Raw genomic sequence first — 20,938 nt, forward strand, 5'->3', positions numbered from 1 at the left:
ATTATTCAATTTTAATGTTTGTATACATCTCAAGACCTAAAATTACCATTGTGTGAAGTTTTCTTGAATCAAATCTGGTGATTTTACTCTCTCCAGGCTTGGGTGTTCATGTCAGTCCGAATGCTGCTGTTAAAGACAAAAAATTAGGAGATTTTGTCCCTAATTCCATTGTATTTTTGTTTAGTTTGTAAGCACATCCTACAGTTTTAGTTAGTTTTCATTTTATTTCTACAGCTTAGTTTTAATTTAGTTTCAGTTAATTAAAACAATTTTTACATTTTAGTTTTGGTTAATTAGCTTTAGTTACCTATAATAACCTTGGTCTGAACCGAGCTGTTGCAGCTTGAATGAAGCCGTCTGATGTTGTCACCAGCGATTCAGCCTGTCAAGTCACAATTATCTGGTTTAACAACGCTTCAAACAGATAAATGTGAAAAGGGAAATATAAATCTTGAATCTTAAATGTACAGCTGATTGAGGAGACAACAGAGTTATCAGACTAAGGTTTAGATGTGAAAACCTAACAAAAGATGTATGCAATCATTCTTAAGGAGCGCATACATGAAAAGGGGAAACAGAAATAACCTTTTTGAAAAGGCTGTCATTTTTCCAGCTGCATTTGTAAGCAGGACGTGCTGCGCTTTATGAGATAATCCAAGGCTGTAAAAGCTAGATTTGTCCACAGAAAGGATTGAAAGGATAGCAAAGTCTGTTTGTATTCATATGTGAAATTGCACAGCTGCACTACAATGTTGATGAAAAGAAAGAGCAATCACTCTTAAGCACCTGCGTAGAATAGAAACGTTATCATGATGACAAAAACATAAAAACTGTGAATGTGCAGTACTATCCCTCTTGTAGAGGCAAATTTATTGTACAGATACTTAAAATAATAAATCACTTTAAATGAAGTCACTGTGAGAACTGTTGCCATGGAAATGATGCATTGTCTCTCCCAGTTTAAGTGGGAGTTCTTTGGGTGTGATCTGGACATCAAGCACATGGTGCACATTTTGCTATCATGGCCGTGTGGCAGGGTAGATCAAGGTCCACTTAACAACCTTGCCAGCTTTGTGCTGCTCATCATCTGCACGTTAACTCATGGGGGGCCAATATCAGGGCATAACTATGGATCTCTTCACTAAGCACTTCTCCTTTCAGTGGAGCACAAGTGTCATGTGTTATTACAGATTCTTTAAGGTCCATTCATTTTGAAGGAAAAGAAACTTACTGTCAGTTTTGTTGTTGCTGATTAGAAAACAAAAGGGGAATCCTATCTTCAAACATGCAAACAGCAGCTCAGCTCACAGCCCCTGACATCCTGCAAAAGATAAAAAAAAAACAGATGTTAAAGTGAAACTTCATTCAGTGTTTGTTCTGATGAGGAGGGGGTGATTGTGGATAATTATGCTCTGAATAAAACTGTCATAAAAGACAAAGAAGGAATCCTTACCTTAAATCAGTTTAGCTGCAGCTCTACTCACAGCCCCCTTTATACCACAAAAAACTTTTCATAAAAAACACAGATCAATAAAATGAAACAGCTTTATTCAGAGCTTTGGTTGGTTCTTTTTATAATAAGGGAACCTCTGCAGAATATTTGGTTTTGTGCAGAGGCTTCGCTTAAAAATGATGAACAAGGAAAAGTAAAGTTTGTGAGGGTTTTTTTTTTGCAGCCCGCCATGCTGCTTTCATGCATTTGTTAATGCAGCTAAAGAAAAAGTGCAGAAACTTTGAGAAAATGGGTGCATCTCCTAAGTACAAGTTAAAAAAATATCTTGTGACCTTACCATGAAGAACAATATTTAACAAAAATAAATGAGTGTAAACATCATCACATAGTACCTAGCTTTGTTGACATAATAACTGTCACATTATAAAGTCATTATAAATGATATAAACCGTTTCAGTAAAGTTCCTATTGATTGTAGGAAAGTTTAAACGTCCCGAGGTTCAGTCCTTCCTCTGTTTCAGCTCATGGCGGATGTTGTTCATGTTTTCAGTGAACACACGAAGCGATGACCTCTGCTTGTCCTGCAGTCTCTGATTTGCCACTTTGCTCTCCTCCACACCAGGACGCACTTTTTGTTTCCCTTCATCTTGGAGCGAGGTGGCGTCTTCCTCCAGTTGGTGTAGCTGACCGACTCGCCGCCTGCCCACTCCCAGCGTCCTCTGCCCTCCCGATCATTCAGGCCTTAAAAGAGGAGGATAAATCAGACTATCTAAGTAAACATTTGAAGTGTACCATATAAAAAGCATTTATAATTGTGATTTTCAATTCATTGGGATAGATTAGAAGGCCCAGTGCGCATATATTTGCGTTTCCATTATTAAAAGTTGGAAAGGGTCCAATATAAGTGACCTGTACTGTCCCAATCTTTTGGCACCTTTCCATAGCTGGACTTCTTGACAAAACACAGCTGTCTGCTCTATGAGAAGTGGGTGAAAACAGGAGGAAAAACAGACTAACATCTGCTTAAAATAGGACTGGACAGAGATCTATGCTGTTTCCTGGACCGTTGACATTGATAAGTGGCCACAAATCGAGTTTTCTGATGTCTATATGGACCTGATTTCAAGAGGATAAAGCAGAGCCTGCAGGCACACATCAGCCTGGTTCATCAGAGATACATGTGAACAGAATCAATGGAAAAGTTTTGTTGCAAAGCAGTACAATGCAACACAACTCACTTTTGGAGAGACGCTAGTTGCCATTTGAGTTACTATAGTTTATGGTAATTGTGCAAAAAATGTATACAGCTTGTGGTACTTTTTAGTGTTTCCTAATAGGATATTTTTAATTAACATGTTAAAACTGATAAGCAGGACTTTTCTATCCTATCTGCAGTGGTAAAAGCCCTTTCCCAGGCCTGTGTTTGGTAATGATTGATGACTTTCCTGTAATTAAAGGCATGAGTCTGTCTTTATTCAATGTCCTTATTTTGATCCATTCTGCTGTAAGCTCCAGTTATCACTGCTGTTTAACTTTGGAATACTTTGCTCGTTTGTTTTTCATCATCATAATTATATTCTACAGTTAACATTTTCAGACATTTTTGTTTTAATCTCTAAAGGGAAAAACAGAACATTGCTGATTCAGAGACGCCCACCGATCCAGAACGGTTTTCTCCCACTGAAGTCCCATAACCAGTCCATGTCAGCTTTAGAGAGAACGCTTGCTAGAGAGCCTTTATATCTGAAACACACACAGATAAACCAAGTTAGGTCGTCTCAGGGACGATTCTCCCTGCAGATAATTTAGATTACATGGGTGTTATACATGACAGGCGACTAATCAGAAGCATGCGTGCTCATGCTTTCAGTCTAAAATTATCTTTTTTTTTCTCGATCCGTGTGAAAGAGTACCTCTCCCTGCAGGCTCTGTTTGCTGTGCTCCATGTGACCTTGTTCTCAGTGCTGAGGATGTAACAGCGGCCTCCATGAAAGCTCCAGCCCTGAGGACACCGCTGAGCACCCACCATCTGCGAAACAAAGAGAGATAATTTAGTTTAGAAAAAAAAAAAAATCTGTAAAGGATTCACTGTAAGCTCAGATTGATAACAGTGCTCCTACACAGGTTTAAGATTCAATTTAAGACTTTTCTAAAAGACTTGAGATAAGTAAAATTAATATTTTTTTGTGCAGGAAACCAGTCAAAACTGAGAGGTGTGGGGGTTAAAAGCACTGTTCATGAATAAAGACATGTCTTAGCTAAAAAAAAACATCTAAAATTTAAGACATCTTACTTAAAATAAATAATAGGACTTTTTGAGACTTTAATGTCAATGTCAAAAGTCAAATTTCAGACTTAACAAGACATTACGCCATGGTTCCCCAATTAGTTTTCCCCAAGGTATGGTATTAAAGTATTAAATTGGAGGCATGTAGGATGCTGAAATGCCACTTCAGATTCCCTGTCTTGCAGACAGCCACAGTGTCACTGAATGCCAGGCATGTTGAACACATAATGGGACAATTGTCAAGTGAAAGGATCACTACAGAGTGGCATGAGGTCAAAATAGGATCATTAAATTGTGGTATTTAATTCACGCTTCACGTTTTTCTTTCTGCTTAATGTTTTGACATGACTCAGTGTGGGCAGGACCTGGCCCAGGGGCCGCCATATGGGGATGGCTGCATTATGGCCTCATATTTTCAGTCAAATTTAAGATTTTTAAAAGATTTTCAAGGATCTATGGGAACCCTGGATAAGCGGAGATAATAATCAACTCCTGAAGGATCATCTAGAAACATTTTATACATTGTTCCACAAGGATCTATCCCTAATCCACTACTTTTTAATTCTTAAGTGATCACTTACAGGCATCTATAACAGCTGCAATTTTACCACAATGCAGAAGACATCCATTTCTGTATTACTATCAATTAAGGTCATAAATACCCCTTAACTCTCTTGAAACCTTAACTTTTCTCATTAAGCTATTGATATTTGTAAAAGGGTTTCTTTTAAAGACGATTAAGGGCCCATAAGGTGGGGTAAGTCGTATCAGCACTGTCACTTCCTAGAAGTAGAGCTTGGGTCTGTAGGGATACTTTCAGTAATATTATCAAAAATCTGAGTCTGTTAGTGTCAAACATAAGAGCTCTTAAGCCCAGTTAAGACCAGAGATTCAGGACAAGACGAGCTAAATCATACAACTGCAAACAACGGTTCACATCTCTGCAACTAAAATGAGAGGATGCATCAGCTCCATCGCACAGCCTCTCACAGTCAGATAGTTGTGGTCAGTCATGGACTAGGTTTTAACCCAGTCTGGTTTTCCTGCATCTTTATCATCATGATAATGAATAACACCAGGCTGTTTGATTCCAGCTCATCATTTATCATATGTCGTTATCATCGTATCACAGCAGCAAAATTTCACGGCATATAAAGACAAAAATGCTTTGCTAGGTCTGTGTTGTTACGACAAAAGATATCTGCTGAGGATAATTCTTTTTCCACCAACAAATTTATCTCTTTCAGATTTGGATGTCTCATTTATTATCTTAAATAGCGCCTTGCACACCTGTTATAAGCAAGAGCCTATCTCTTTTTCACATTTATCTGTTTCTCGGAAATGATTGCATCTATCTTTTATAATTTTTCACACATTTCCAAAATTCATAGCAGAACTTTATGCAAAGAAATCAGCATTTATGGCTTTTCAAAATAAGATTTATATTTCCTTTTTCATGTCTGCTTGCACAGCCTGAAACCAGCTGTCTTTGACTTGACAAGCTGAATTGCAGGTGAGCGGATTAGACGGCTTCATTCAAGCTTCAACAGCTCAGTTTTTAAATACTGGAGTTTTCATTTAATGTTACACCAGTAGAGGGACTGCAGACATTCACAGATGTGTTTCTATCAATTCAAGCAAAGTATTTTCTTCATAATAAGGTAAAACACCACACATGTAGAAGATTTTAGATGGAAATATGCAAAGAAGTGTCCCTCATCTGTTAGGGTGTAATACCTGATCTGTTGGAGCCCAGGGTTTCCAGGAGACGCCATTGCAGTGAAAGAGCTGATTGGTCGTCTGGTTGAAATGAAGGAGTCCCATCAGCTCAGGCACACAGGGTTTGGGTACAGGGCTGTCTGCTGTGGACTATGAGTCAGAAAAAAAATCACACTGTGGGTTCAACTCAAATACGTCATGATTTAACCCAATAAACTACACAGGAAAAGAGGCTCTGGAACAATCAAAAGGCATTTCAATTATTGTTTTTAGTGCTTAGGTTTTATTTTTATCCTGTTCTGTCTTGTTTGTTACCTAATCTAGTATCTAAACAACAGTAATCTAGTCAGGTTCAAATAATCACTGGTTTGTTTGTGTGTTAATATGGTATTTTGGTTGTTTCTAGGCTTTTTCAGCTCTTAAATCATAGCCAAGCCTATTACAGATTAAAAAGTTAATTTTTTAAAACAGAAATTGGCTGCTATAAACACAACAAGCTTAAGGAGCCAAACTGAAAATCGGCCTGGTTTTAATGCGCTCTGTTTGTAAAACTCCAGGAAAAGAGAATTAATCTGTACCGACTCAACATTAAATAAGCTTTCAAGGAAGCAGACGACTACCAGGAAAATTAATACTCACTAATGTCCGCACGGCTCCTGTTTTTCGAGGTTTTGAGGTCTTTTTTGGAGGGTCTGATTGGGTGAGTACCGCTGCTGTTTTCTGCTGAGCTCCCCTGCTCATCACACGGATGTTCGCCTTCCTGCCTTTCCTCGATGGAGAGGTGTCGTCTTCTACTTGCATTTGCATGATTCCATGATACTGGAATTAAACACAAAACATGTATGCAAGTTTATTCTGCAGTTTAACTGTGAGTTTAGGTTACTATCAGCTTCTGCTTACCGTGTAAACAATGTCTGTCCCATTGTGAAAAACTGATGATGGTGAAATCTGACAGAAATTAAAAATTAAACAGAATTAGTTTTAGAGGTCTTTTAAAAACAAAAAGGTCCAAACCTGAGGACGACGTTTAAGGGAACAGAACTCACAGTTTTAGGATTGCTCCGAACTTTGATTTTCTTTTTATTAACGTCAGCTGCAGGTTTGGGGATGCTGTCTCCTCGGCTCCAGATGACTGAGTCTGTGCCCAGCAGCAGCTTCTCCAGCTGAATGGATCCATGCTGTGGGACTGAGTCAGAACGGATCTCCTTACCACCAAGAATCGGAGCCTCAGGATTCCGGTTCAGCCTGCACTGACCTGTCAGGATTTCATTTTTACAAGTTAATGACGTTTGCATCATGTCTGTGATCAGAAGAAAGTCTTATTTATACTTCTGCTTCAAATGTACGCCACGGCATATGCCACAGGTTTGCATAGCCCTGATCCGACACAGGAGGCCATACACATGTTAGGATTACAACAATAATCTGAGCCCACAGTAAAATACCTCAGTTTTTACGTTTTAGACTGTGCTGGCCGTCAAGTGTTTATTTTTTATTTTTTTGTTAATTTTGTTTTGCATGATTTAAGAGCAGTGAGGGACTAAGAATGTTAGCAGACACAGTTAAACACCAGATAAACTAATGAGCATGTCTTTTAAATGTGTGGGAGGAAGCTGGAGCACTCAGAAAGAAGTGACACATGCACAGAAAGGCCCTGTCTGAGCAGGATTCACCTTCTAAAGCTACACATTATCATTGTCTGAGCGTCTACCTGAGTCTCTGATGGAGACCTGAGCCTTGTCGTTCCGTCCGATCACAGTTCCTTCAGGAGAGACCAGCAGCACCTCGAACTTCTCCTCAAACTCCTCCAAATGATCCTGAATGATCTCAGTCTGCCACGTTCGCTTAGACACTCCTGAAAAACAGAAATATCACCAAAAAGAGTTTAGGCACAAGCCATTCTCAAAGTGTTCAAGCAAAAGTAACACACACTAATAAAACCAAAATAAGATAGGACTATGAAAAGCATTGCAATGCAACTTATCATATCTCTACCCAGGGTCTGATCGGGGTTTGAAATTAACAACCACCAAGGTTCAAATGTGGGAAGACTTTAGTTCAGTTGGATCAGGTCTCAGTGAGGAACATTATGTTAAGTAAGTCAAATTCTGTTCTACTCTGTAAAGTCGGGTTATAAAACAATACTTTGATGCTAAAATCAAGACTTTTCAAGTTGCAAAAACCAGTTTCAACAGGATACTTATCAGTAGTTGTTTTAACACAGATGCTCTGTTATTTGTCTCTTCCATGCCAGAGTAACCCCATTATCATTTTTAGGGTACTCATTTCAGACTAGATAAAGTTCCTCTTAATCCACAGAGATCACCTGCGATGTAAAAACCAATCTCTCAGTGTTTGTAGTGAAGTAATTCTGCTAGATTTCAGTTTAATAAGTTCATACCTGGATCAAACTGGACGAGGGAGGAAGGACTGATGAGGAAATCTTTGCCAGCTATTGCTGTCACCTCCTTTACCTATAGTAAAGAAACATGAGACAGTTTTAGATGTTAAAGTTAAGTTTATTTATTTTAAATATTGACCGAAATTTTGATATCTGCCAATACTGACATCAGGACCATAATACTGTGCATCTCTAACTTTTCAAAATAAAGGTGCCAGAAACCAGGGACCCCACTGTACCTGAGGGTGGTTGAAGCTTAGTCATGAGTAGTCTTGTGCAGACTTACATTTTAAGGATTTTTTCAAACATTACTTTGATTAGAGTGTGAATCTTAAATTACCATGTTTTTATTTTATATTAAACTAATTTTAGACAGATAGTTTTATAAGAATGGTTAAAATATACCATCTGAAATTACTGAAAAATATTCTTTACTTTCTTGAAGGCATCTGGTGAGCCCCCTCTCAGTGAGAACCACTGCTCTTACTGACTGATGACCTATGGTTTGTGCCACCACTTGTGAAGTGATGCTGGCACAATGACAAGATTTACAACTGAGAGTCTGTTTTTTTTGTGTTGACATGTTTGGTAGCTGCCATCACTGACTTTATGTATATCTTGAGCTGTGCAGAGGCACTTCTGGCATAGGCCAGAGACAGGCCTGAGTGTGTGCTGTGGATCTGCAAAGACTGACAGGAGAGGGAGTGATTTTCTGATGAGTGTGCTTCAGGTGCAGATTGCTGCAGATGCAGTATGTGTTTGTCATGCCACGGAGTGACAGTGGTTCATCTAAGCTTCCCGAAACAATGTCAGAGAGACATTAAACATCTACTGATTAGGAGAAATTATTCCATGGTGATGGTCTGCTCTGTGCAAGTGAATTGTATGTAAAATGATTTTGTAATGATGGCTCTAAATTAGAGGGATTAAGCTGACGTTTCTGACTGAAATAACTGAAAGTCAACGACTGGTGATACATAAATGAGTTATAAACTAAGTTGTGTGAAATTTGGAAGCAGAATCCCCCTGAAAGTTTAATTACGAAATACAGTGCAGACCTTTATAGTGACATATGCAGACTCTGCCAAGTTTCCTGTCCGGATGATGTCCAGTGAGACGATCCTCCGCTCCTCACACACAGAGATCTGAGAGTGAGACAGTTCAATGCTGGACCAGCTGAACTCAAGTCTGAAAGGAAATCAAACAAAGCAAAGACTGATGATTTGAGACGCCACTAAAGAAAAAGGTTTTATGAGGTTTTAGGATCCTGTCTTACTCGTGAGCTGGACCAGTGTTCCCTAAAGGATCAGAAACTGTGAACTCCAGACTGTCTGACAGAGACTCCCTGTCTGGGTTTACAATGTAAACAATTGATCTTCTATTCAGCTCCATTTGAGGGAATCGCTGCGGGACATAACCTCCTGCAAAATCAAAAAACACTCATTATTTTAAACCAAACTAGGCTAAAATCTACAAATAAACAGGATGTCTTTGTCGACTAACCCGTGGTTATGTTCTCCAGGTAACCAAAGTACGGCTGTCGGATGATACAGAATATCAGCTCTGTGTCTCTGCTGTCTTTGTCCTCGGCCTTCAGCTCATGAGACGACAGAAAGATCCCGTATCTTCCGTCGTCTAAGAGTTCGGCTTTCCAGAGAGGAAGCAGCTTCACCACCTCAGGAGATGACTTATCCAGAGGCTTGATCTGGAAAGATTCAATGTTTGTTTATAAGACTGTTAGCCACAGGTCATGCACACGGAAACTGCTGCAGATACTCTGTTACCATCATTTCCTTTTTTGATAGCAATTCTTATACCTAAACTTCAATATCTTCAAAGACAAACGTCTGATATTAGCACAGAAAAATGCTGATGTTGTAATCAGCAGGTATGAAGGACACTGGATTCCTGACAACATCCTTTCTGCCAATATTTACACCATTTTGTACAGATGTAAATAGTTAGCTGTAGCTCAGGCCTAAAACTTCAGTCCTTAAAAATACACTTAAAGTTTAAGAAATGAGGATGAACAAAGAACCATACTTCAGCTGATAAAGGGCTGTTGATCCTGCCTAAAACCCCATAAACTTTTTCATACTATTAACTAAGCATTACAGCTAGAACAGGCTGATATTCACAGCTGATTTACAGCTACATCGGTTGCAGTAATAGGCAGAAACATTGACATCTGCTGAGACCAGTAATTAACTTCTCAAGTTAATTTCTGCAAATACAGATATCATGCTGATGCTATTGTGCATCACTAATTATCAGTATTGAACAGATGTACGCCATACTACACAACCCCTTTTTTTTAAATTTGCACTTTTGTTGCTTTTTGCCTATATCTGGGGAGGACAGGACAGTGTATCGTTTAGGATTTCAGAGAAAGAGCAGGTAATGGCATGCAGGAATGGGGCCACACCAGGTAAATCAGTGGGAAAAATCCCTTTTTTGTAAATTATAGCCAGTGTTTGTATGTAGAAACTTTCTGATGATAACTGCAGTGTGCCTGTCCACCTAGAGCTTTAACCTACCAACTTTCCTCCGTTCCCACTAACTCCTAACTGATGTTCTTTCGGGCCCCCTCTCTGACTTTCACATCATCAGGATCAAGTGACTTTAAACAAGCTACAGGCTTCTGTTTTAGAGAAGATGAAGAAGATTAAGATTCTTTCAGGTGTCAGTAGTTAAGGCATACTTGTGGATAGCCAATACTCCTAACAGTGGTCAGGCTGCACCAAAGGCATTGCCATGTTGTGAACTTACTAAAATACTCTCTTTAAGGCCTACCTGTATGGTAAAGTACACAGGTGCAGTTTGTAGACTCCCATCCATCAGGAAGCCTCGATTGCTGCTGTCGGACGCAGAGAAGGCAAATCTGTCTATCTGTGAGGGTCCTCCGTCGTGTTTATACGTCACCTTCAGCTCCTGTACGTCTCTCTGGGTGAAGTTTGCTCCAGCTGTAAGAGGCCGTCCTGCTAAAATCAGGCCGCCATACTGAGGAGGCTGCAGCAGGACGAAGGTCAGGTCACTGGGTGGAGTATCGGGGTCAGATAAAGCCAAGCAGTCTGGACTTAGGATCATGGAGGATCCTTGTGGGACAGAGAGGCCTGCATTTGAGGTCAGAGATGGCAGGACACGGTCCACCATCTCCACAGCGATCTCAAATGTTCCATTTCTGCTGGTCTTACCGTTGCTCACTACAAACCTGCAAAAACACAGATGGTTTCAAGTGTTGTATGGCTTTGGTTTATCTTAATGGGTAAATGTGAATCTAACATAACCAAACATTACAAAAAAATCACCAGTACAATCAGCAGTAGGACAGAAATGTATGACACGAAAGCTAAAATGACAATTTTTGTCAATGGAGTCTGGTGGCAATCAAGCGATAAAATGGTGAAATTAAAAAACATTCACAGTTTTACTCATTAAGACCCCAAAATATGCAAAAATAGGGCCCAGTGTTAAAAGCACCAGGGTTAAAGTTTTGCACAGCGGTGGCAGACAGTATATGCTAATGCTAGCCACCAACAGACCAAGTTTTACACTGGCTCCTGGACTCACTGAAAGGTTTCTGTGGGGTTTCTCGCTCGGCTGTCATGAACATAAGCCACCAGGTTAGCGGCGATGTCCATCTGGCTGAAGCTGGAGATGGTCAGGCCAGGGTGTTTGATGTACTCGATGTGTCCATGAAGAGGAGAGTGAGTGATAACGTACAGAAGCTCCTCAGGTTTGTCTGTGCCATCTGTGGCCAACAGAGCGTCTGTTGTGAGAACGACCCGGTCACCTCGGTTTACAATCACCGGCTTCACAAAGACGGCAATGTTCCCTGAAAAATACACAGAGGAGAGGTAAATGTGGAACCACATCAGGGTGAAATTAAATTCAGACCAGCATAAAATGAAGAATTTAAGAGTGAATACAGACCTTTTTCCAGATCTTTGACAGAGATGTGAAAGTGCTGTGGAGGGGATCGATTCTTTCCGTCAAACAGGTAGAAAACAAAGAAGTCGTGTGTTTTTTCTCCATGCAGGTCTGTGTGAGTGTAACGCAGGAGGTTCATGTCGACCATCTCCTGGGTGCAGTTTCTCCCCACTGTCAAGGTGACCCACTGATGACCTTCCTAAAACGTAATCGATCACAGTTAGAGGAACAACAGTGAGAACTCACTAGGAGTGAATACCTATAAACAGATGTTTGGATTAAAAGTATTCATTTTCAACACTGCTTATCCTGTTCGGGGTCGCGGGGAGGCTGGAGTCTTTCCCAGGCGTCATTGGGCAAGAGGTGGGACACCCTGGACTGGTCACCAGTCAATCACAGGGCTGACATATAGAGACAGACAACCAGGCATACTCACATGTACGACCAATATAGAGTCACCAATTAACCTAACGAGCATGTTTTTTGTAGGAGGAAGCCAGAGAACCCGGAAAGAACCCACGCATGCATAGAGAGAACATACAAACTCTGCACAAAAGGCCCTGACAGGGAAGTGAACCAACCCTCTTGCTGTGAGGCAACAGAGCTAACCCCTGCACTGCTCTGCAGCCCAGATAAAAAGCAAACAAACATCAAGGATTTTTATGAAGACAATGGAACAGTAGTTATACATAGCAACTGCTATCCTGTGCTTTCTTTGCCCACAAGTCTGTTTTGCATTGGAGGTTTAGGGTTCTTTGCTGCTGTTTTTGCTTACTAGACAGTGATTGAATTTCCGTTTTTTTTTTTTTTTTAGTAAGCCTGTTTGAATCTCAGAGCTAAGGCTAGCTACAAACAAGGCAACCAACAATTTGTCCACATAAGCCTTAATTATGTATTGTTAGTACAATTATCCAGCTCCTGATCGAGTTGGAGTCTCCCCGATTAGGAATGGTAAATGTCAAACATGTTTGATTCTAGTTCAGGCTGATGCTAACAATTACCCACAATGACCAAAAAGAGCAAGCATACTGGAGGTGTCATCAACCAGACAATGTGTAACCTACTTTTATAGGTCACAAACATTAACACAACCATGTGTTTTTAGGAAAAATTTCATCAAAATCCATCCAGAACTTTTTGAGTTATGTTGCTAACAAACAAACTAACTGACAAACTAACTAACAAACCCTGCCCAACACATAACCTCCTTGGCGGAGGTAATAAAAGGTATTGATGCATGTCTGGAGGACTTCAGGACTTTTGCCACCATTTTTTTTTTCAGATACCTAGTCGCGACCCACTGAAAACTGCTTCGCAACCCACTTTTGGGTCCCAATCCACCAGTTGAGAACCACCGTTCTATATTATAACAGACAACATTAGATTAAAATTGGGCTGAATAATTTGAAAAAATAACTTATTGTGATGATTTTGACTCAAATTGGATATGATTTGTTGTATTAAAGTGTGATAATTTTTATGCCAGTCTCATACTTAAGAAAAATGTACAAAAATGAAGAAAGTAGGATTTTTCCATAGACTATTCTGAAAAAATGGCACGAGAATAAATGCATGATATGCAATGCATAACATATCAAAGTTTTATACTGGTATTTTGACACACCCACCTTCAGCTGCAGCAGTCCTTGCGTAGGAACACTCTCTAACATGTATTTGACCTCTAATGATGGCGTGTCTCCATCCTCTGCAAACAGAACAACACTGGATATGAGCCGGGCCTCTCCTGGCTCCACCTCCAGACCGTTGTTCCTGAAAAAAAAACAGCAGAAGAAGAAAGTTCTCTTCACATTCAATCATATGACTCACTATAAAAAGGTTGTGTGGTGAAGATGTTACCTGATGACTCGAGGCTCCTCATCGTTCACCGGCTGAACTGTAACCATCACCTGTTTGTGGAGTTTATGTCTGCCATCGGTCAGCTGGACTGTGAAACTGTCGCCCATGTTCTCTGAGTCGTCATGCTGGTACACCAGTTCCATACCTAAAGTTAACACACATTTGTTTGACATACTGTGGGAGTGTAAAGTGGGAAACGACAGCAATAGAGATTCAGAGGAAAACATTCTAGTAATCTTTGGTTGGCAGAAACTTCCTAACTTCAAAACTTTGTGAAAAATCCACTGATGAGCAGCAAACAGGTATTTAAAGCTGCTGGTGCCCCTGGAGTCCTGAGAACCTCTGGATGCAGGATGTGTGTAGAGCTGTATTTCAGCCACCCTTAACCAATGCCCGCAAGGAGAAACGATTGCAGTTGGCTCATAAATATATGAAGACTAATTTTCAAACAGTTTTATGCAATGATGACTGCTGTGCTACAGTGGATGGTCCAGATGGATCGAGTTCTGGATGGTTGGTGGATGTCTACCATGAACCAACAAGGCTGCGACATCAGCAAGAAGGTGGTGGAGTGATGTTTATAGGAATCATAGGAAGTGAGTTGGTAGGCCCCTTTAAGGGGCCTGAAGGTGTCAAAATGACCTCAGCAAAATATGTGGTGTTCCTAACGGCCCATTTCCGCCGTGGTATAAAAAGAAGAACCATGTCTTCTGGAGTGAAATCATTTTCATGCAAAACAATTCACTGTCCCATGCTGCAAAAAATCCCACTGAGGCCTTGGCTGCTATGGGCATAAAGGATGAAAAATCATGGTGTGGCCACCATCATCCCCTGACCTCAACCCTACTGAGAACCTGTAGAGCATCCTTAAAAGGAAGCTCTATGAGGGTGGATGGCAGTACACCTCAAAACAACAGCTCTGGGAGGAAAACCTGGCATGCTCAAAGGAAATACAAGCAGAAACTACACATGGACTTCATTTTCAAGTTCAATGTATGAGAGTACTTTTAAGGTGATAACAGAGAAGGGCTCCTGTGTTAATATGCAACTTGATCTGTAAACATGTTTTTGATAGCCTTGCAAAGCAGATGGATTTGCCCGTTTCTGTGTTTCTCACTGGTGAATCCATCTTGCAAAGCTCCCATCTGAACCGTTTGGGCCCGGTTAGAAAGTGACAGGACCAATCAGTGTCGAGGGGCAGTACTTTTGGGTGCGGCGGAGTCGTGATGTAAGCTAGCAGCAATAAGAGGCCAGTGTAATTATGGCGGAAGAGATTAGCGTGGATGCTGCTAAAGCGCCAGTTTTATCAGAACTTGACGACATTTCTTCGTTAAAGGAAGAACAAAGAACAGCAGTGAGTTGTTTTCTTTAAAAAAAAATAGACATAGGTCATGTACTGACATGTCTACAGTTGCTATGGTTCGCTTTTTGCAGTTCTCTACGGAGTTTACTCCTTGGTAGCGGCTACATCACTTGTTTTGTTGCTCTGATTGGCCCATAAAGATGTGACAGACGGAACGTTCATCCAATCACCCTCCGAGTTTTTTTCAAAGGCTCTGCCCTTTACCAAACGCTGTCTATAAGAGGTTTACCAGATGGATGTGTTTCACACATCCATCTGGTGTGTCAAGTTTTGTTTTTGACTGAAATAGCTTTGATTTGAGAAAAATTACCTCCTAATGCAAAAAAAATCTGTTTTCAATCCTTCAGAAACCACTGATTCTTTGAAAATCTGTTTAGCATGAACACTGCATTTTAAGTTATTTTAGAAAAAAATGTCATTGTCATAATTAGTAACTTTGTCTGATAAAATACAGATTACAATGTATTTGTTGAGGAATGAAAAATACTATTGACTGCCAATCATATAGACTATTTTGGAAAAAATGAACAAAAATAGTTATGCATTATAATTCAGAACACAGTGAAAGACTTCATTTGCAAACACTATAGTCCCCACCTACTGGCTGCTAGAAAGAATGCAGGTTTGAGGTGGGCACTAGCTTTACTTCACAAATCTAAACACTTAATCTACCTCTGGTTCTTTTAAGATGCAATTAGACTTTATTTTAGACTCCCTAGGTCCATATCAGTATACATAAAGATAAAAAATAGATACAAACAACATCCCCTGCAGCATGTTACCTTGGCAGACGTTGGAGCATGTCTCCGCACTTTAAACTGGTATTTAATCAGCCCTGGTAATATACTGTAAGCATGCCAACTTTTAAAATAAGAACTAAACATTTAAAGTGTGGCTTATACACTGAATATGATAAAAATTACAGCATCAAACTGACTTGCAAAAATTACCATTTGTCAGATCTGTCATCGTGAAGTCGACCACAGGGACAGGTGGACTGGAGTCTCGTTTACTGTGGCTTGTTTTCTCTTTGCTGTAGCTGATGATGCTGCCATGCTGCGGAGGTCTGACAACACTGAAGAGCAGGACGTTCTTTGGGACATCCATATCCATCGCACGTAACACTGATAAGTCCAGCTGCTTCATTTCACCTTCCCGTACCTGATGCAAAGAAAGAAAAATACTGGTGAACATGGAGTTGTGGACACAATCTGACGGGGAAAGTCTTAAAATTTAAAATCTCACCGTGATGTTGTGAGCCACAAACTCTGGAATCTCGTCGTTTGTTGGGTTAATAATGATGTAGAAGGGAATGTGGGCAGAACTATGTTTGCCGTCAGAGATGCAGAGCATGAACTGGTCAGCTGTGGGCTCCATCCTCTGGTGTCTGGACTGCACGTAGTTGACATGACCGTCCATGATGTCTTTGTAGGAAAATGAAGCTGAACAAGAGACAGAATTTTATAATGATAAAATTAATTTTACAGTACTACACACCACAGTGTGGTCTAATACAGTACCATACAATTAAACAACTAAACATGATAAAATTCTCTGAGATACTATACCATACATTAAGATTTAACATATTACAACAACATACAGTTAATTGTGCATCTAGGGAATTTAATGCTGCCAACATTATGGAATAATTGCACATCATGCATATTGCTCATGCTTATAATTCTTACCTATGCTGATGCCTGTGTTGCTCTTCTCAAAGCCTGGACTGGGCAGGACGTTTTCGATGTATCCAAACTGTGGTGGAGAAATCAGACTGACCACCAGCTCGTCCAGGACCGTGTCCACATCAAAGGCTTTCAGATGGGAGGTCGTTATCTGGGCAGACCCACCCTCATCCACCGTAAAGATGTCTCCTAAACCCAATTAAGGTCAGTATGTCCCTTAGCTCACTAACAGGTTAAATTCACATCGTTTTTATTAGATCAGCAATAAACCCCTTTAAAACAGTTGTTGTCAAATGTCACTTTGTTCAGTTTGATTGTAGGACACAGCAGAGCAATGACTTCTGTCAGTAAATTTCCCCTGAAAACAGACATGCCTGCTGCTACAAAGGTGCAGCACAATCATTAAAAAAGCTCTAAAGTCAGGGGTTTATGGCTCCAATCTCCAATCCAATTGCAAGAGAGTAAGCAGTTGTAAAAAAAAACCAACAAAATATTGCATAAGCCAGAAGTTTTTCTATCCAGTTAGGAGCAGCAGATTGGCTGTGATTGGCCATTGTGCTCCCCTGTACATTGCAGGATCAAGGGGCTGCAAAATCAGTCATGTAACTCCAAAATCTGAGCAATTTAGCATTTTAGCCGACATAACTTTCCCTTTAAGACTGTAAAATTTGCTCTTTGAATGAGCCTTAACTTCTCTGTTCTTTCATAATAAATATATGTCTTTAAATGAGTTTTAAAACCCTCACCTGTGGTCAGTGAAGGTGGTTGGCTGTCGACAGGAAACACAGTGATCTGGAGGTCATAAACAGGCAGACTGTCTCGTAGCTGAGTCTTTCCTCTGATCCTGGATGGGTTTGCTTCACTGCAGCATAAACCTGTTTCTGTTTCCCCATCAGAAATCACAAACGTGATGGTGTCATGGCGAGGAGTGAGTCCGATCTCCAGACCTAACATCAACACACATAAAAAGAGTCTTTATACACTGCACCAGCTGTCTTTTAATGTATTATCCTCTGCAATGTTTTGAGTTTCTATGTCTTTAAAAACTGTACCTGTGTGTTTGTAGCTGATGATCCCTGCAGTGATGTCGGCCTGGATGAAGCGGTCAACAATAACTTCGTTTCGCAGCACAACGCCATGATACGGCTGTCGGGCGATCAGGAAGGCCAGGCTGCTGTTATCACTGTCTGCGTCTGTAGCATAAATATACTCAGCTGTGATGACGATCTCCTCTCCTTCTGCACAGCTCAAAACTGGTTTCAGAGCAGAAACCAACACTGGGACCTCGTCATTGATCGGTATGACCTGGAAGTAAGATGGAAGTCATTTATTAATGCAGTAATTAAGAATGATCCTTTCTAAAATATTAATCGGATTATTTTTAGGGACTTACCTTCACTGGCACAACAAAACTGACAGAATTGGTGCCGTCTGTTGCAGTGAATTCAATATTGTCCTCCAAAGTTTCTGAGCCGTCGTGAGTGTACCTGGTGATCAAGAATGCAGACAAATTAACATAGAATAATGGATCATGTCAGAAAAATCTCACAATGATCATGCAATTCAGTCAAAAGCTACAATAAAACCTAAAGAAATTGACCTAAATTGCTCATGACATTTTGCAAGTATGAGGATGCTTTAAGATGCCATTCTAGTTTGTCTGCTGTGTACAAAATCTGACCAACTTTTCACTGGGTTATGATTATAAGAAGCAGTTTTCCTGTTTTCGATCAACAAGTATTTCCTTGTACATGTGTACAAATCTAAACTGAGAAACTGAAGATGGGACAAAGTTCCTGGAGGACAACCATCACTGCAGCCCTCTACTGATCTGGGCTTTATGGCAGAGTAGATGACAAAAAGCCTCTCAGTGCAAAACACATAAAAGCCCACTTAGCATTCACCACTGTCATAAAGCCCAGATCAGCGGAGGGCTGCAGGGATGGTTGTCCAATAGTAATCACAACAACTCTTGAAAAAGATCAGGTTTGTTATATTGAATCTTAACTGTGAAAAAATCAGAGCTATTTCTGTTTTATCCCTTAATTTTGTCAGTCATTTTATTTTTGATCTAAAAAAATCCTTGCTTTTGCACCTATGAGGTGATTGTGTTGTTTCTTAAAAATTCTAACCAATAGTTGCAGGGCCAGAAAATGACTTGCTAAGACTGCTTTTTATCTTGTGCATTCTGCCCCCTAGTGGTCAAAAGTGAGCTGAAGGCTTTGAGTCAAAACCATAATTGTCTCCTCATATATTCAGTTACCATTTAAAAATGATATATTTTACAATCCAACTTTACCCAATTGCCAGTTTCCAATATGAGTGTTGATTTCTATCTCATTTATTCATAAGAATTATTTTTTGTCTTCTAACTGGTGTGAAATAAAGGAAAAGAGTCCAGCAGGATGTCTGACCTAACTTTAAGGTTTTTCAGGTCTTGCACAGTAAAAGCCTGGCCTGGTTTTAGAGCGAAGCCTCCCAGCTGCAGAGCTCCATGCTGAGGCTCCTTCTGAAGCTCCACCCGCAGGATTTCCTCCAACGAGTCCACGTCTGACAGCAGCAGGTGGTCAGGACCGACCGTGGCCTCCCCTCCTTCGTCTACAGTCACAAGGTTGGTTATCACCTGAAATGGTTCAAAGTTTGCACACGTTTACTATGTTTCAGCAGCTACAAATGAGTTAAAAATGTTGTATTTTCTTTCCTACCTGTGGTGGCTGGTTGTCCACTGGTACCACAGTGATGTTAAAGCAGATCCCAGTCACTGTTTTTCCAAGGTGGTTTGTTACAGAAAGAACAAACTGGATATACTGGGGGTAGGGGCCGATGTCTATGATAGGAGGCATGTAGGCCACTTTCATGAAGTTGACTGCATGCTAGAAGCAACAGAAAAAGGTTAGAAACTGGTAAATTTATTTCTGTAGAAAATAAATAAATGCTAAAAGAATTTACCTGGGTGAAGAGTCTCAGCACAGGTGCGTTTGAGTCTTTGGTAAACTTTGGGATGCTGTCGACTAAAAACAACCTTCCTGCATCTGGACTGCTGCTCATGAAAACAACAGTTCACATTTCGTTATTTTCTTTTCTTTGGTTTCTGTTATGTTGTCAACAGGTGAGCACTTACTTACCTATGAGGCCCAGCGTAGAAAGGTGGAGTAGTGACCGTATACGTGAGCTCGCTGTCTGGGGACTCTTGGTCTACAAAGTGAAGCTGTTGTCGTGTTAAGTGAACCACTTCAGTTTCTTTGACCAGCAGACACCGACTGGAACCAGGAACCTCTTTAGGTGGTTGGTCTGGGACCGCCTCTATGTGCACCACGACAACCTGCACCACAGACATACTGGGGTTTTAAGTTTGATAGTCGTCCACCACATTTGTTCATTAAAAACTATAGCACTGATTCTGATTATATTGTTAAATGATGTCCACAGTCCTCAGATCCTTTCAGTACAAGAGTTTTAATATATATGTTAGTCACACAAAAAATATGATACTAAAAGCAAGTTTACATGTCCCTGTGAGCATGTTTCTTAAATGAAATAAACTTCTTAGCTCAGGATGTTCAAACTATGGCCCAGAGGCAAAATGTGGACTGTGGTCCATTTTTACTAGCCCTGCAGAAAATAAAATAAAATGGCCATCATTACAGCACGAAATGTGTGCTGAACTTCTAAGTTTTGACACAAGGCAGAAGGGCTAAATGATGTATTGTTTTTCAACTGCAGTGGCATTGTGTGCATGTGCAATAGGCACATCGCAGAATGTCTGATGTTTGTCATGTAACCTAAAGCACAACAAGCTAAAGCTTTTGTGTCAACCTAAATCTTGTGTTTTCTCATATCCGGGAGTCTTCATCAATCTGCCATAAATTCTGCCTGATATCACCTGAGAACTCGGTACATGTTCATCCAGACCACATGTGATGATGCATGACCCTCCAGGTAGGCACTTGAATACGTGAGGCTGATCCTAAGTGAGTGGATTTCCGCTGTCAGCAGCACCTCGTCCTGTTGCTTGTTAATAAAGTCTGTTAAAGGCACAGGTGTGCCAAATGGTTATTTACAGCATTATGTGTGTCCTCTAGTGTTTGACAATTACAGCAGCTTAACGTAGCGAGCTTTCTTTTAATCATAGATAATAAGAGCCTGGTCCGGTCGCCTAAATGTAACTCTGAAGTTGATAGAAATGCTTTTCCTCTTCTGTGTGGATGTTTGAGTCTTAGTCAGAGGGCTGAAAGGTATG

At 40.4% G+C, this 20,938-nt stretch overlaps 1 protein-coding gene across 3 annotated transcripts in view; it reads right to left on the reverse strand.

The window, feature by feature from the left end:
* Positions 1-1,562: 1,562 nt before the first annotated feature.
* Positions 1,563-20,938, reverse strand: part of frem1a (Fras1 related extracellular matrix 1a) — a 39,389-nt gene continuing 20,013 nt past the window's right edge. For all 3 annotated transcript variants that reach the window (XM_041780223.1, XM_041780222.1, XM_041780221.1), the window contains 27 exons: positions 19,824-20,020; positions 19,648-19,738; positions 19,404-19,571; positions 19,113-19,321; positions 18,092-18,185; positions 17,751-18,003; positions 17,445-17,645; positions 16,702-16,887; positions 16,256-16,452; positions 15,961-16,171; positions 13,648-13,792; positions 13,419-13,560; positions 11,794-11,989; positions 11,431-11,695; positions 10,654-11,071; positions 9,364-9,565; positions 9,137-9,281; positions 8,919-9,048; positions 7,861-7,933; positions 7,171-7,314; positions 6,506-6,714; positions 6,360-6,407; positions 6,099-6,278; positions 5,478-5,609; positions 3,367-3,482; positions 3,111-3,196; positions 1,563-2,194 (listed from right to left, as the gene is read on the reverse strand). In XM_041780223.1, the coding sequence (XP_041636157.1) occupies positions 1,992-2,194; positions 3,111-3,196; positions 3,367-3,482; positions 5,478-5,609; positions 6,099-6,278; positions 6,360-6,407; positions 6,506-6,714; positions 7,171-7,314; positions 7,861-7,933; positions 8,919-9,048; positions 9,137-9,281; positions 9,364-9,565; positions 10,654-11,071; positions 11,431-11,695; positions 11,794-11,989; positions 13,419-13,560; positions 13,648-13,792; positions 15,961-16,171; positions 16,256-16,452; positions 16,702-16,887; positions 17,445-17,645; positions 17,751-18,003; positions 18,092-18,185; positions 19,113-19,321; positions 19,404-19,571; positions 19,648-19,738; positions 19,824-20,020 (4,641 nt within the window). In that variant the 3' untranslated portion in view covers positions 1,563-1,991. The remainder of the gene's footprint in view (positions 2,195-3,110; positions 3,197-3,366; positions 3,483-5,477; positions 5,610-6,098; positions 6,279-6,359; positions 6,408-6,505; positions 6,715-7,170; positions 7,315-7,860; positions 7,934-8,918; positions 9,049-9,136; positions 9,282-9,363; positions 9,566-10,653; positions 11,072-11,430; positions 11,696-11,793; positions 11,990-13,418; positions 13,561-13,647; positions 13,793-15,960; positions 16,172-16,255; positions 16,453-16,701; positions 16,888-17,444; positions 17,646-17,750; positions 18,004-18,091; positions 18,186-19,112; positions 19,322-19,403; positions 19,572-19,647; positions 19,739-19,823; positions 20,021-20,938) is intronic.

The sequence above is a fragment of the Cheilinus undulatus genome, linkage group 22, assembly GCF_018320785.1.
Source record: "Cheilinus undulatus linkage group 22, ASM1832078v1, whole genome shotgun sequence".
Classification (NCBI taxonomy): Eukaryota; Metazoa; Chordata; class Actinopteri; order Labriformes; family Labridae; genus Cheilinus; species Cheilinus undulatus.